At 46.7% G+C, this 16,953-nt stretch overlaps 1 protein-coding gene across 1 annotated transcript; it reads right to left on the bottom strand.

The window, feature by feature from the left end:
- Positions 1 to 205: 205 nt before the first annotated feature.
- Positions 206 to 15,321, bottom strand: SLC35F6 (solute carrier family 35 member F6). The gene is made up of 6 exons (XM_040427095.1): positions 15,150 to 15,321; positions 7,330 to 7,402; positions 6,434 to 6,605; positions 4,552 to 4,764; positions 3,905 to 4,015; positions 206 to 2,655 (listed from the first exon to the last, which is right to left on the bottom strand). Exons 1-6 carry the CDS (start codon positions 15,224 to 15,226, stop codon positions 2,198 to 2,200), a joined length of 1,104 nt encoding a protein of 367 aa, XP_040283029.1. The 5' UTR covers positions 15,227 to 15,321; the 3' UTR covers positions 206 to 2,197.
- Between the last annotated feature and the right edge of the window lie 1,632 nt (positions 15,322 to 16,953).

Genomic DNA, 16,953 nt, shown 5'->3' with positions numbered 1-16,953 from the left:
TTTATGTTAGAACCGTGAGGAGTATTTCCACCACAGAAGGTGTAGACTGTGCAGTCCAGGCCTCCACCAAACCCAGGACCTAGTGAAAACCTTCATGGATACCATTTGTGGTGCCCATATTAGTTATATCATGGTTTTCCTGACAACTTGGTTGAAGATCCACTCCTGAGGAGATGTAGGATGACTTTGGGGAATTTTTTTAACAAAAACTTCCCAATACAGTATTTATTTAGCATGGAAATAGTCTTTACAATAATGGAAGGATATCAGAAATTTAGAAGAAGGATCGGAAGGAGCTATATTGTGTCTAACTATAATTGATACACTATATGGAGAAAACCTATATGGAGGAGCATAGTGCATAAACGTCATGACCGCTCTGCTGACTCTATAACTGCAGAGTGACAAACCTCCTCTGCCATGAACATCAGCACAAAAACTGTGCTATGCCAGGAGCTTCATGGCATGAGTTTCCATGGCTGAGCAGCTGCATGCAACCCTCACATCACCAAGCACAATGCCAAGATTGGGATGTAGTGATGTAAATTATGGCGCCACTGGACTCTGGAGCAGTGGACATGTCTTCTGTGGAGTGACCAATCACACTTCTCTATCTGGCGATCTGATGGACAAGTCTGGGTTTGGTGAATGCTAGAAGAACATTTCCTGTTTGACTGCATTGTGCCAGCTGTAAAGTCTGGTGGAGGAGGGATAATGATATGGGTGGGTTTTCAGGGGCCGTGCTCAGCCCAGTTTGGGGAAGACCCCCAGTGCACAAAGCAAGCTCCATAAAGGCATGGTTGGGGGAGTTTGATGTGGAAGAACTTGACTGGCTGCACAGGACTATCCCCTCAACCCCATCCAGCAACTTTGGGATGAACTACAATGGAGATTGCGAGCCAGGCCCTCTCCTCCAACATATGTCTGACCTCACAAATTCTCTTCTGGATGAATAAGCAAAAATTCCCACACACGCACTTCAAAATCTTGTAGAAAGCCCAGCTCCATATTAATGCTGTGTTCCAACTAACCGCTTTGGCTTTGTGCTAAAACTAAAGGAGGTGTCTTGGCGGTCCCCTGGTAGTCACCCTTTAACCCCTATATAAGGATTTAGACTTCACTGAAGGAAAACAAACAGGCTCAGTGTAGTTGAAAGCTGACCCACGGGGATCAGAGTCCCTGGTGCAAGTCACTGAGGAGTCAGGCAATATATGCAATCAGGAGACAGGCCAAGGTCAGAGCAGGCAGCTTACTAGCATATACGAGAAAGCATTCCAAGGTCGGGGCTGGCTGGGAAGAATCAGAGTTGAGAACCAGGCATACCTTCACTAGGGCTAGCAAAGTCTAAACTACCCAAAGCTCAGGCAAGGAGGCGGAACCACCAGCCCAGCTAAATAGGAAGGCTGATCAGCACCTTAGCCAGCAGGTGGACAGAAAGCAAGCCTTAACAAGCAAGAAAGCAAGATTAATTCTAGCAGCGCTGAAGATAAGTTCACTGAGCACTGGTCCCAATACATACACACAGGGAAAGTGGAGGGACGCCTGTGCCCGGCCAGGAGAGCAGGACAGCGGTAGACATGGGCCCAGCAACCTAACAATGGGATGTCATGAAAGCTCATTTAGGTGTAACGTGTAGATGTCCCAATACTTATGTCCATACAATGTAGGTTCTTCACAAAGTTCTTTAGGAGGATAAGTGTCGTCTTCCATGAAAAAAACAGAAGAAAGCTCTAGATTTCTCATTTATCCTAGAATTACTGTAGTAAGAAATCTATACTGTATTAGGACTAATTTCTCAACCCTTTTCTACAAGGTCATGTAAAGATTCCCGTTGCCTACAGGCCTACGAAGACTATAAGGGCATCCTGGAAAACCTTATATTTTCATTTAGATACATTCTTCGAGGAGTTCATACTACACTGACACTGGTAGTTGGTGAGTCGTCTGCCCATCCTTGACAGCAGATTAGACCACAGTATGGCCAGCAAAGCTCATTCTTCAGCGAATTTGATTTCATTAATATTTTGTAACTCTCTTGGGACTATAATCCACCAAGAAAACGTCCATCCAAATTGTTGTCAAGAGATGGCGGTACACATGCAAGATGTATAGTCCATTCAGTAAAAACAGTTCCGATAAATTCTAGATCTGAAGATGTCCATGCCATATTTTTCCCAAAAACATCTATTAATGGCCATTAGGAGTCTGCATTGATGGGTGTCCGTTCCCCTTGTAGAAGACTTTGCGTCTCCTCGCTCTGTTCTTTACAACGTCCACACATCAATGGTTTGTGCAACCCATTGTAAAGCCCGGTGCCTATTAACAGAATAATGAAGCCCAGTATCTGCAGGGCATGAAACCTCTCCCACCCCACCGCGAGGCTGACCACCCAGATGACCACAGTCCGGAGGCTGTCGAGCACCATACGAGTGGTGGCGCTGATTTCTTTTGTGACACTGATACCAGCAAAGTTGAAGAAGGCGATGCTGCTGATGTTGCCCAGCAGAGCCAAAATGATCAGAGGTTGATTCCCCATTTGGCAAAAGGCGTCCAAGGAATCTTCCAGTACGCCACGGTCGCTGCCGCTGAACTCGCCGGCTGGAATGTAGTAGAAGGGGATCAACAGCAAAGTGAGGATGCAAAATCCAAACAGACCTGCGGAAGACAAACAAACCACTGTTAAATCAGTCGCCCCGCCCACCTGTCTTCAAGGGGATGTCCACTTTGGACTATCATTCTCGAGGCTGTGGCCCATAAAAATCAAGCCACAGGTGGAGCTTTCTTGTATTTTTTTGTAGTATGCTCAGTAGTTACACTGGAGATAGAGGTGGTCAAGCCTGGTTCATTGCATTGTGGGCATCACCCTATTTTTCTTTGTAAAAAAAAAACCTGCATCTTCCACAATGCACCACTGCAGGACATGCGTCTACAACCATTCAAATGGCAAGGTGCTTCAGAGCTAACAGGAAACCTGCAAAATTGTGTATGCAGATCTGGAGGTGACTGCAGCATAGGACATGATCTTAAAGCGTACCTGCGTTTTCAAACAAAGGGGGTCATTTGTGCCACAACCTGCAACTTTTCCCCGCTCATGCCAGGTCTAAAAAAAGGGGACCGTGATGTAGGCGGGGAAGGGGAGGCCTGCTCCTCTTCATAACTTTAGCTTATCCACCACCAGCTATAGGGGTTATTAAGACCTGTGTCTAAAACGCCAGTCTTAATAATTGACAACCAAAGTTTGCATAATGGCTGTGCTTCATTGTACAATCATAACTGTGAATGAAAAATTATGTTTGGGCTTCCCTAAAGTCTCTTTCAGCCATATTATCTCCTGTTTCAGCTGCACAGCTAGATGCATTTCTCTCAGATGTAGGGGCAAAGTTTGCATAATGGATGTGCTTCATTGTACAATCATAACTGTGAATGAACAATTATGTTTGGGCTTCCCTAAAGTCTCTTTCAGCCATAGTATCTCCTGTTTCAGCTGCACAGCTAGATGCATTTCTCTCAGAAGCAGGGGATATCTCCCTTCTGCCAGTACTGTATGAAGTAACCTCACTTCCTTTACTTACCACTATGTTTATTTTCTTCTAGGGAGCTCAGAAAGCTAATAAGGAGTGAGAGATTACACTCACAGACACACAGGAGCTAGCTAGCTCTGACATGCCCCCACTTTCTGCTACCAGGGACGGATCTTGTCCAACAACAGGCAGTGCATTGCAACTTAGGTGGGAGTGAGACCCCTAGTGGCCATGACTTTACCACTTGTTTTCAGGAGGAAATTTGCTACGGTAGTTACACGACTATTAAATGAAATTAAATTGTGTGAAAGTACAGTGACTCTTTAATGGTGTTTTCTGGCCAGCTCTGATACTATAATACATATAGTGTACCCTGCACTTACCTTCTGTACCCACTGCCCGGAGCGGGTGCACGTTATGCTTGTAGACAAACTTCTCTTCTAAGACCATCTGGATGGCTACAATGATTTGGGCCATGATGATTAGCAGGTCCCCTGCACAGTGGAGAAGACGAGAAGATGAACGATTTGCATTTGCCCTTCGTCAGATCATGGGGTGGTGCCCCTGGACTTTCACCAGTTAGTTACGGTACTTGTGATCTATGCCACAGGCTGGCATCCAGATTCAGGAGATTTCTGGAAATAGTGGGGTCCAACCCTGAGAACCTCTTTCCAATCATGGGCTGGGCATTTAGCTCAGACTCTACTTCTTACAACGCTGGTATTGAACTTCAATCATGGAAGATTGGGAATGACTGCTGATGATTTGGGCATAGTCGGCACTATTATTTGGGCGCCGTATGGCAGTAATATTTTTTCACTTTGAGGCAGTATTGTTGGGCACAGTTAGGGGGTTTATTAGGGTAATGTTATTAGCCTGAATCTTGGGGCAATCAAGTTCAGTACAGGAGACCGAGATGTGTCAGTCACATTCCAGGACATGGTCGTGGCTTCTTCAGGATGCGATGCTTCTCGGGCAGTTTTAGGAGGCTGTACCAATGTTAAAGGGACGGTACACCAGAATACCCTACCTGTAATAACATCGCTGAGATTCTTCCCACTGCCAGAACCGCTTAATAAGTCGGCCAGCCCCACGATGATCAGTCCGGCAATGGTGACGAAGATTCCCACCCACTGATTGCATTCCAGCTTCCTCCCCAAAAAGGCAACAGAAAGAAGGCCGGTGAAGATGATGACGGCTCCTCGTAGCATCTGGAAGCTGGAGGCGCTGGTCATGTTCAAAGCTGGAATGTGAAAAATAATACATACATGGAAGTCCGGGGCCCTCGTCCTGCAATGTCTAATGGGGAGGGATTCAGTACAAGGTGAAGCACCTGAATCTCCAGGACTGGCATGTGCTTCACCACTCCAAATCTCTACTTGCTGTCAGTGAACTGGGAACATTCTTCTTGTAAGCTAAAACAGCTCTCTCTCTCGCTCTCTCTCCCTCACTAGCTCTCTCTAGTTCTATCTCTATAGCTCCTTACCTAACTCTATATCTTTCTCTCTCCAGCTCTCTCTCCAGCTCTCTCTATTTCTCTCACTCTAGGTCTTTCTCTCTAGCTCTCTGTCCAGCTCTCTCTCTAGCTCCCTCTCCCTAGTTCTCTCTCTCTAGCTCTATCTCTCTATCCAACTCTCTCTCTCTCTATGTCTCTCTCTAGCTTTATATCTCTCTATCCAGCTCTCTCTCTCTCTCTAGCTCCCTTTCTCTAGTTCTCTCTGTATGTCTCTTTCTATCTCTAGCTCTCTCTATATCTCCCTCTTTAGCTTTCTCTCTGTAGCTATTTCTTTTTTATCTCTAGCTCTCTCTCTAGTCCCCTCTCGCTATGTCTAGCTCCCTCTCTTTAGCTCTCTATCTCTCTTTTTAGCTCTCTGTCTCTAGCTCCCTTTCCCTAGCTCTCTCTCTATGTAGCTCCCTCTCTCTAGCTCTCTTTCTATCTCTAGCTCTCTCCTCAGCTCCCTCTGTCTAGCTCTCTATCTCTCTTTTTAGCTCTCTCTCTGTGTAGCTCCTTCTCTCTATCTCTCTTTTTATCTCTAGCTCTGTCTTCAGCTCCCTCTCTCTAGCTCTCTCCCGCTCTAGCTCCCTTTCTCTAGTTCTCTCTGTATGTCTCTTTCTATCTCTAGCTCTCTCTATATCTCCCTCTTTAGCTTTCTCTCTGTAGCTATCTCTTTTTTATCTCTAGCTCTCTCTCTAGTCCCCTCTCGCTATGTCTAGCTCCCTCTCTTTAGCTCTCTATCTCTCTTTTTAGCTCTCTGTCATTAGCTCCCTCTCCCTAGCTCTCTCTCTGTAGCTCCCTCTCTCTAGCTCTCTTTCTATCTCTAGCTCTCTCCTCAGCTCCCTCTGTCTAGCTCTCTATCTCTCTTTTTAGCTCTCTCTCTGTGTAGCTCCTTCTCTCTATATCTCTTTTTATCTCTAGCTCTGTCTTCAGCTCCCTCTCTCTAGCTCTCTCCCGCTCTAGTTCCCGCTCTCTAGCTGCCTCTGTCTAGCTCTCTGTAGCTCTCTGTCTCTAACTCTCTCTAGCTCTCTTTCTCTCTCTAGCTCTCTCTTCAGCTCCCTCTCTCTAGCTTTCTCTTCAGCTCTCTCTCGCTCTAGTTCCTGCTCTCTAGCTCTCTCTCTCTGTAGCTCTCTGTCTCTAACTCTCTCTCTCTCTCTGCTACTTTGATACAATGTATCAATCTGTTGAGCTCACAGAGCATTGTGTAGATGATACATCTGTATCCACTTCTCAGCTGAGAGCAGGACCAGCTATGGACAAGTGTATGGTCTCTGAATGTAAACAAGAGTGTTCTCATTTACTGACAGCAAGCAGAGATCTTGAAAACCGGTGATAAATTAACACGTCAAGCCCATTAGACATTTGTAGAACAGCTCATTTATAAAAGCCCTGTAACAATTACTGATGATATACTCACCCACATACATGATACTGGTGCCAGCCATGTCACAGATAGCTGGCGGAAGAAAGAGAAGGGAGTTGAAGGGCTGGGAAGGCGCCAGGGTCGGCTCAGGAGATCGCCGGTCTTTGAGCACCAGGATGTAGAAGACGGCCAGACAGGAGAGTTCGCCCAGGAACATGCCCACTGCCTGAAAGACAGACATAACCTCTGCAGCCTGGCACAAGACGGTGACAGCCTTACATTCACTGCACAGACATTACCTCCTCCTCTATGCCGGGTGTCCCCCTCTTTGTCTCTTTCTCCTTGTTATTGGAACCTCTCCTGATATCTGCCAAGCATGGTCTGTTCCAGGTCTTTGTGGGACCACTTAATCAAAGGGGGTACTACTGGCCCTTTAAGTTGAATTTTGCCTCCCCCCAATATCTGTCCGCTCCTTGCGTGTGCTGCCCCCCACCCGCCTACTTGCTTGTCTTCGGCGGCCCCCTCTCCCCGTCCTGTTGGCCATCTTCTGTGCTGTGTATCTTTCGGAGAGAGAACTGTGGGGTGGAGGTAGAAGGAAGGATGGGGAGTGCAGATCCAAAGCCAGCAGCGCCTCAGCGTTGCCCCGCTAGCAAGTACCTGGAGCATAAGATCACTGGCTACTTACCTCCCTAACACAATGAAGCTCTGGAGCCATGGGAAGTATTGTGTACTCACCGGGAGGTCTTACTGGTGGGTAAGTGTTGGTCATGAGAAACCTAAAGGGGTATTCCTCCAACTACGCCATAAATATCTGATAGCGTTAGGGCTGCGTATAACAGGAGACCACATGCAGATGTTCGGCGTAACCATTCGAGTGCTGGAGATACTTGGAGTGACACAGTGACATGGAGTGATGTGGCCACATGTGACCAGGCCGTGACGTCTCTCACCTGTAGGAACGGATGCTGAAACTGATGAGACGGTGACCCTTTACATCCTTTAGCTTCGAAATTGTCGGCCCACCTGCAAGACGAGCAGAATAACGTGAAAAATGCGCTGCTCGATGTCACTGGCACTTCCCAAATCCCCACAAATTCCCCCAAACTTGGCTTTTTCCCCCCAGAACGGTGACACAGATTTTCAGTGAAAAAAATATTTAAAAAAAATCACCTTTTCAGGAAGAAAAACATAATGTTAATCAAAATCTCCATGCATTTGTACAAAAATGACCACAAATGATTTAGAAGAGCTGAGCTGATGACGGCGCAGTCAATGACTTTCATGAATTAATCCGTGCGCGCCGCGCGCCGTCGTGTTATTATGCTCTATATTCTTTGCCACGCTCTTCCGTGGATATAGATTTGATTAGTGCACTGTGTTCCCCGGACTCTACGTGAATATGATGAGGAGACGCTACCTAATAAGATGGGAAAAGAACACAGTCATCACCCAGCGTGAGGCCCCTTTCACGCGGGTGTAATGTGTGACGTGAACGCATAGCACCCGCACTGAATCCAGACCCATTCATTTCAATGGGTCTGTGTACATGAGCGTTGTTTTTCACGTATCACTTCTGCGTTGCGTGAAAATCGATGCATGTTCTATATTCTGCGTTTTTCACGCAGCCCTGACCCCATAGAAGTGAATGGGGCTTTAGTGAAAACGCATTGCATCCTCAAGCAGGTACGGATGCGGTGCGATTTTTCACTGATGGTTGCTAAGAGATGTTCTTTGTAAACCTTCAGTTTTTATCACGCGCGTGAAAAACGCATCAAAACGCATTGCACCCGCGTGGAAAAAACTGAACAACTGAACGCAATCGCAGACAAAACGGACTGAACTTGCTTGCAAAATGGTCCGAGTGTTACTGAACTCACCCTGAAGGCATCCGGACCTAATCCGTCACGCTCGTGTGAAAGGGGCCTAATACTATGAAAGGCACAGGAGAAGTTCTGCAGTTCTGCCACCAGATGGCGACATTGCAGCCCTGTGATCTGATGGGAGGGAGAACGCAGCACATTGTAGGCCTCAGGTTGTCAGACATAGTGAATGTCAAGTACAAAGCTAAAGAAAGCGTGAAGAAACGGAGAACCTGAGGACTGGAAGGTCCTGATCTGTCCTGACAGGTCCCCAGGTCTCACTGATGCCGCCCATTACAGTGTTTGATTATCCTACCTGTACTGTATGGAGCTTCTAGAGATGGCTATCTGTGACATAATACTGCCACATACTTCCCACATAATACTACCATATAGTTACCACGTAATACTGCAAAATAGATCCCATATAATACTGCCTTATTATGCCCATATAATACTGCCATATAATCCCCACGTAATACTGCCATAAAGTTCACACATAATACTACCATATAGTTCCGACATAATACTGCCATATGGTTCTCGCATAATACTGCCACATAGTTCCCACATAGTACTACCATATAGTTCCGACGTAATACTGCCATATGGTTCTCGCATAATACTGCCACATAGTTTCCACATAGTACTACCATATAGTTGCCACATAATACTGCAATATAGATCCCATATAATACTGCCTTATTATGCCCATATAATACTGCCATATAATCCCCACGTAATACTGCCATAAAGTTCACACATAATACTTCCATATAGTTCCGACATAATACTGCCATATAGTTCCCACGTAATACTGCCATAAGGTTCTTTCATAATACTGCCATATAGTTACCATATAATACTGCCATAAAATGCCCACATAATACTGCCATATAATTCCCACGTAATACTGCCATATAGTGCCCAAGTAATACTGCCATAAAGTTCTCACATAATACTGCCATATAATGCCCATATAATACTACCATATAGTTCCCATGTAATACTGCCATATAATGCCCATATAATACTGCCATATAGTTCCCATGTAATACTACCATATAGTTCCCATATAATACTGCCATATAGCTCTCTCATAATACTTCCACATACATTATTTCCCATATACTACTGCCATATAGTTCTCACATAATATTTTCATATTGCTTCTACATAATACTGCCATATAGTTCCCACATACATCTGCCCTATAGTTCTCACATAATACTGCCATACAGGTGTCACATAATACTGCTATATAGTTCTGACATAATACTGCAATATAGTTATGATATAATGCTGCCATATAGCTCTAACATAATACTGCCATGTAGCTCCCACATAATATTGCCATATATTTCCCACATAATTCTGTCTTACAATTCTGACATACTAATTCTATACAGTTCTCACACAATACTGCCACATACACGTAGTTCCTGGCCAATACTTCCATATAGTTTCCATGTAATACTTCTATCTAGTTCCCACCAAATACTGCCATATAGTTTCCATATAATACTGTCAAATACTTGCCACATAAAACTGCCAAATAGGTCCCTGTGCAATACTTCCATATAGTCCCCACATAACACTGCTTTATAATTTTCACAGACTTCTTCTATATAGTTTACACATAATTCTGCCATATCGTTCCTGGTCAATACTTCCATATAGTTCCCATGTAATACTGCCATATAGTTCCCATGCAATACTGCCATATAGTTCCCATATAATACTGCCATATAGTTTCCATATAGTACTGCCATATAGTTACCATATAATACTGCCATATAGTTCCCATGTAATACTGCCATATAGTTACCATATAATACTGCCATATAGTTCCCATGTAATACTGCCATATAGTTCCCATATAATACTGCCATATAGTTCCCATATAATACTGCCATATAGTTCCCATATAATACTGCCATATAGTTCCCATAAAGTACTGCCATATAGTTCCCATGTAATACTGCCATATAGTTCCCATATAATACTGCCATATAGTTCCCATATAATACTGCCATATAGTTCCCATGTAATGCTGTCATATAGTTCCTATGTAATACTGCCATATATGGCCCATGTAATACTGCCAAATAATACCCATATAATACTGCCATATAGTTCCCACGTAATACTGCCATATAGTTCCCATATAATACTGCCATATAGCTCTCTTATAATACTTCCACATACATTATTTCCCATATAATACTGCCATATAGTCCCCACATAATACTACCATATAGTTCGCACATAAATCTGCCCTATAGTTCTCATATAATACTGCCATACATTTCTTACATAATACTGCCATACAGGTGTCACATAATAGCACAATATAGTTCTGATATAATGCTGCCATGTAGCTCCCACATAATACTGACATATAGTTCCCACATAACTGTGCCTTGCAATTCTCACATACTAATTCTATACAGTTCTCACACAATACTGCCACATACACGTAGTTCCTGGTCAATACTTCCATATAGTTCTCATATAATACTGCCATATAGTTCCCATGTAATACTCCTATCTAGTTCCCACCAAATACTGCCATATAGTTTCCATATAATACTGTCAAATACTTGCCACATAAAACTGCCATATAGTCCCTGTGCAATACTTCCATATAGTCCCCACATAACACTGCTTTATAATTTTCACAGACTTCTTCTATATAGTTTACACATAATTCTGCCATATCGCTCCTGGTCAATACTTCCATATAGTTCCCATGTAATACTCCCAGATAGTTCCCAAATAATACTGCCATGTAGTTCCCATGTAATACTGCCATATAGTGCCCATGTAATACTGCCATATAGTGCCCATGTAATACTGCCATATAGTGCCCATGTAATACTGCCATATAGTGCCCACATAATCTTGGCTCCCGGGGGTCTCACCCTCAGGGACTTTTCTTGTTGATGGCCTGTCCTTCGGATCAGGGGTCTGCCTGTGACAGCACAGCTCCATGCACCACCTGGTGGCCGTTCTCCGGTACTGCAGCTCAGATCCAGTTCAGGTGTCTGGGGGCCCCCGCAGATACCTCTCAGGAATGCAGCATCAGCTGACACCGCCTGTCAGGACAGCGCACGTGAGTCACCGGCGAGGAACCTGCGGAGGATCCAGGTAAACAGGGCGACACCTCGTGACCTCAATCTATATGGCGGAGCGTAACCCCTTCATGACCAGACTACAGCCATATTTACCCCATCCCCTCCTGGGGGTCCTCTAGGGTCTGACTTCCAGAACGATAGAGCTGCAGCTTTCCCCGTGCAGCGCCGTTCTCATCCACGGTCACTAGCGGCCCCACTCCTGGTACGTACGATGGGTCCCCCTGTCACAGCGCCCCCTTTAGGTGGAACACCTTTTCTCTAGTCACCTCCAGAGCAGTTTTCAAAATTCTGCTCCTGCAGACAAAGCATCACTTTACCTCTTGTCACATGACCTGTCATCTCAGCATCTGCCATGCTCCCTGTGGCGATGGGAATCGGCATCTTTCTGAACGCAGCTCCGGATGTGACTAAAGTACGAGCCAGATTCGTGCAAGAGAAGCAACGCTGCGGTTTATCAGGTGAACGGACCCTGCGCTGTGCTGTAAAACTGTTGTTATCAGGTGGTGTTTCCCTTTCAGCTCTGCTACCTATGCGCAAAGTTTCGCTTTCAGCCGGAGAATGATTAAAACCAGAGGACGGACTTTGTTCCTCGCGTCTACTTTTGGCAGCAGAAGTGTTTGGTCGGAGATGAGAACTTTCTGTACTTCCTTCTAATATTACAGCGCCGAGCAACACAATACATATGTAGCAGAGCTGAGATTGTCATATCGCACAATTCATTGTAATATGGAATGTTTGGTGTAACGTTCTCCAGAAAACCCTGGCTTTACACCCTCTCAGCTGCCGCCTGACGTTGTGACCTCAAGGCTGCGCTCAGGGAACCGAGGCCACCGCACCGACCAAGACCTTCTGCTGACTAAGGCCAAGATTTCCTGTGACTAAGCGAGGCCTGACTCATCGCGTGAGGCGTCGACCCCCGACCCCGATCGTCAGGTGACCGCGCAGTTTTACATAAGTGGCGATTTCAAAAGTGCAAACGTAGAATAAATCCGGAAAGAAAAAAATAAGTCAAAGGGGAAGACGGGAAGACGGGAGGTATCGGGGCCAAAAATCACCGATCGCTGCTGGAGGCATCGGGGCCAAAAATCACAGATCGCTGCTGGAGGCATCGGGGCCAAAAATCACTGATCGCTGCTGGAGGTATCGGGGCCAAAAATCACTGATCGCTGCTGGAGGCATCGGGGCCAAAAATCACCGATCGCTGCTGGAGGCATCGGGGCCAAAAATCACTGATCGCTGCTGGAGGTATCGGGGCCAAAAATCACTGATCGCTGCTGAAGATATCGGGGCCAAAAATCACTGATCGCTGCTGGAGGTATCGGGGCCAAAAATCACCGATCGCTGCTGTAGGCATCGGGGCCAAAAATCACTGATCGCTGCTGGAGGTATCGGGGCCAAAAATCACTGATCGCTGCTGGAGGCATCGGGGCCAAAAATCACCGATCGCTGCTGGAGGCATCGGGGCCAAAAATCACTGATCGCTGCTGGAGGTATCGGGGCCAAAAATCACTGATCGCTGCTGAAGGTATCGGGGCCAAAAATCACTGATCGCTGCTGGAGGTATCGGGGCCAAAAATCACCGATCGCTGCTGTAGGCATCGGGGCCAAAAATCACAGATCGCTGCTGGAGGCATCGGGGCCAAAAATCACTGATCGCTGCTGGAGGTATCGGGGCCAAAAATCACTGATCGCTGCTGAAGGTATCGGGGCCAAAAATCACTGATCGCTGCTGGAGGTATCGGGGCCAAAAATCACCGATCGCTGCTGTAGGCATCGGGGCCAAAAATCACTGATCGCTGCTGGAGGTATCGGGGCCAAAAATCACTGATCGCTGCTGGAGGCATCGGGGCCAAAAATCACCGATCGCTGCTGGAGGTATCGGGGCAAAAAATCACCGATCGCTGCTGGAGGTATCGGGGCCAAAAATCACTGATCGCTGCTGGAGGCATCGGGGCCAAAAATCACCGATCGCTGCTGGAGGTATTGGGGCCAAAAATCACTGATCGCTGCTGAAGGTATTGGGGCCAAAAATCACTAATCGCTGCTGGAGGTATCGGGGCCAAAAATCACCGATCGCTGCTGTAGGCATCGGGGCCAAAAATCACTGATCGCTGCTGGAGGTATCGGGGCCAAAAATCACTGATCGCTGCTGGAGGCATCGGGGCCAAAAATCACTGATCGCTGCTGGAGGTATCGGGGCCAAAAATCACCGATCGCTGCTGGAGGCATCGGGGCCAAAAATCACCGATCGCTGCTGGAGGTATCGGGGGCCAAAAATCACTGATCGCTGCTGGAGGCATCGGGGCAAAAAATCACCATGGGGCCCTGTAAGGCAGATTCATAAGTTAGTGCCCCCCCCACCCCTCTACTAATTGGACGGATGTTTCACTGTAGGGGGGGAGGGGGGGTAACTTTTGGACATGGAGGCCTCTGCCGACTTTCAGTTTCAACCACCCAGAGCTAAAACTGACATAAACCTATGTGCCGATGTAGCAGTAATGAGTTTGTCATTTGGTGCAGTCTATTAGAAAGTGGTCTTTATCATGACAAAGTCAGCTCTGCTATGTCTGTATATGTGTATAGATCGCTCACACAGGCCTAGAACTGATCTGGACGGTCCCCGATCTGTCCGGGAACACGTCGCAGAGAATCGGCACTCACAACCTGCTGACTGTTTCCCTGTATGTAATGTTTTAAAAATCCCACAGAAAACCGCAAATCACATGATCACCTGCCGTTACAATGTATCAGTCTGGAATCTCGAGGATTGTCCGATCCCAGATGATCACTTAGCATGATACATTGAAACAAATCCTCTGCTGCGAGCAGGACTGGGTCACATTGGCTCTCAGCCTTTGTATATAAATGTATCCGGTGAAGACATCACACATCTGTCTGCTACAATGTATCAGTCTGGAGTCACAGACTGGATACAACTGTAACAAACCCTCAGCTGTGAGAATCTGTTCACATTCAGAGGCTTTGGCCCAGTTCCTCCTCAAACAGCTGTAGGGTTCGCTACAATGTGCCAGCGAAGGTCAGAGCAGGAGCCCAGGGCAGGAGAGAAATCTGAACTGCTGATTGGCTCCCTGATGATTACCTATGATGATACATTGGAACAAATCCTCTGCTGCGAGCAGTCATTGTATGTGAATCATTCCGTTCACAAACAGCAAGCAGAGATCTTGAATTGAAACGTAAAGCAAACATCGAGGGTCGCAGAACATTTCACGGCTCGCGGATTGAGCGCTATGTTGATTCTATAGAGGGGAGATAAGTGGCCGCCATACTCCTACAGCGCCGCTTATCCAAGGACCGCAATGGAAGAACGCTGAGGACACGCCCGACGCCGCTGATCCTCAGATGGATTATAATTATTTCCCAGTATATACTATACTGGTTTATACTGGGAAATAATTATAATCCATCTGAGGATCAGCGGCGCCGGGCGTGTCCTCAGCGTTCTTCGATTCCGGTCCTTGGATAAGCGGCGCCGCTGATCCTCAGATGGATTATAATTATTTCCCAGTATAAACCAGTATAACTTTACATCTACCCAGTGCTTTAGCCTGACGAGCTGCGGCAAATGACATCCTCTGCTCTGCATCACCAGTCTATAGGATTGCGATGATGTAGCAGAGGTGAACGTGCTATTAGATACCAGACACAGAGAACCTGCTGTGATATCATAATGAGTTGTGAGGCATGACGAGCTCAGCTCTGCTACATCTGAACGTACACACGTACATAGGCGCTGCGGTAAACAATACGTACTTGGCTGACAGCGTGTTGATGGAGCCGGTGACGAGCATCATCCCTGCCAGGATTAGCTGGTACGACGTCCACGCCATGTCCGGTGCCCGGGCGCCGCTGCTCAGGTACCGGGAGCTGCTGACAACAACTGCTTGTTTCCTGCACAGAGAGAAGAAGGAGTCATGTGACCAGAGAGTCAGCAGCACCAGAGGGCGTGAGAGGGAGCGCGTCGTCAGGAAGGGGCGTGCAGCACGGCTGTCACACTCAGGGACTCTGATCACTCCATGATAAGCGGTGCCCATACATAATACAGAACTACGGCAATAAGAGAGGGCCCTGTCCCCAAGAGCTTACACTCTACAATACACGGCGTACAGGAGCGCACATACATATACTGCATACGTAGATACAAAGACAGACAAGGACACACAGATATACTGTATACCTCCGACACTGCAGCTGCTGTGAAACTACAACTCCCAGCATGCCAACCTATTTGGCTGTTTTAGTAACTCCCACAGAAGTGAAAGAAGGATTCTGGGAGTTGTAGTCTCAGAACATCTGGAGTGTCGGAGGTTGCTGATCCCTGCTGTATACACATATACACGGCCTCTAGCCTAGATACAAGATGAGATACGGCCTCTAGCCTGGATACAAGATGAGATACGACCTCTAGCCTGGATACAAGATGTGATACGGCCTCTAGCCTGGATACAAGATGAGATACGACCTCTAGCCTGGATACAAGATGAGATACGGTCTCTAGCCTGGATACAAGATGTGATACGGCCTCTAGCCTGGATACAAGATGAGATACGGCCTCTAGCCTGGATACAAGATGAGATACAGCCTCTAGCCTGGATACAAGATGAGATACGGCCTCTAGCCTGGATACAAGATGAGATACGGCCTCTAGCCTGGATACAAGATGAGATACGGCCTCTAGCCTGGATACAAGATGAGATACAGCCTCTAGCCTGGATACAAGATGAGATACAGCCTCTAGCCTGGATACAAGATGAGACACGGCCTCTATCCTGGATACAAGATGAGATACGGCCTCTAGCCTGGATACAAGATGAGATACGGCCTCTAGCCTGGATACAAGATGAGACACAAAGGGGCGCACACACATACACACAGGGGCGCACACATATACACGGGAGGGCACACATATACACACAGGGGCGCGCACATATATACACACAGGGACACACACATATACACAGGAGCGCACACATATACACACAGGGACACGCACATATACACACAGGGACACACACATATACACACAGGGGCGCGCACATATATACACAGGAGCGCACACATATACACAGGAGCGCACACATATACACAGGAGCGCACACATATACACACAGAGACACGCACATATACACACAGGGACATACACATATACACACAGGGACATACACATATACACACAGGGACACACATATACACACAGGGGCGCACACATATACACACAGGGGCGCGCACATATATACACACAGGGGCGCACACATATACACAGGAGCGCACACATATACACACAGGGACACACACATATACACACAGGGACACACACATATACACACAGGGACACACACATATACACACAGGAGCGCGCACATATACACAGGAGCGCACACATATACACACAGGGGCGCACATATATACACACAGGGGCGCACACATATACACAGGAGCGCACACATATACACAGGAGCGCACACATATACACACAGAGGCACACACATATACACACAGGGGCACACACATATACACACAGGGACACGCACATATACACACAGGGGCGCACACATAT

This window comes from Bufo bufo, chromosome 4, assembly GCF_905171765.1.
Source record: "Bufo bufo chromosome 4, aBufBuf1.1, whole genome shotgun sequence".
Taxonomy (NCBI): domain Eukaryota; kingdom Metazoa; phylum Chordata; class Amphibia; order Anura; family Bufonidae; genus Bufo; species Bufo bufo.
This window is presented reverse-complemented; position numbering and strand designations above follow the sequence as displayed.

Bases quoted from the DNA above. Each gene is read 5' to 3' on its own strand.
- SLC35F6 (XM_040427095.1), bottom strand. From the start codon at position 15,226: ATGGCGTGGACGTCGTACCAGCTAATCCTGGCAGGGATGATGCTCGTC. The intron at 4,765-6,433 runs GTGAGTATATCA...TTCACATTCCAG, and splicing joins CACCAGTATCATGTATGTGG to CTTTGAACATGACCAGCGCC. The intron at 2,656-3,904 runs GTAAGTGCAGGG...TGTCTTCCGCAG, and splicing joins CCGGGCAGTGGGTACAGAAG to GTCTGTTTGGATTTTGCATC.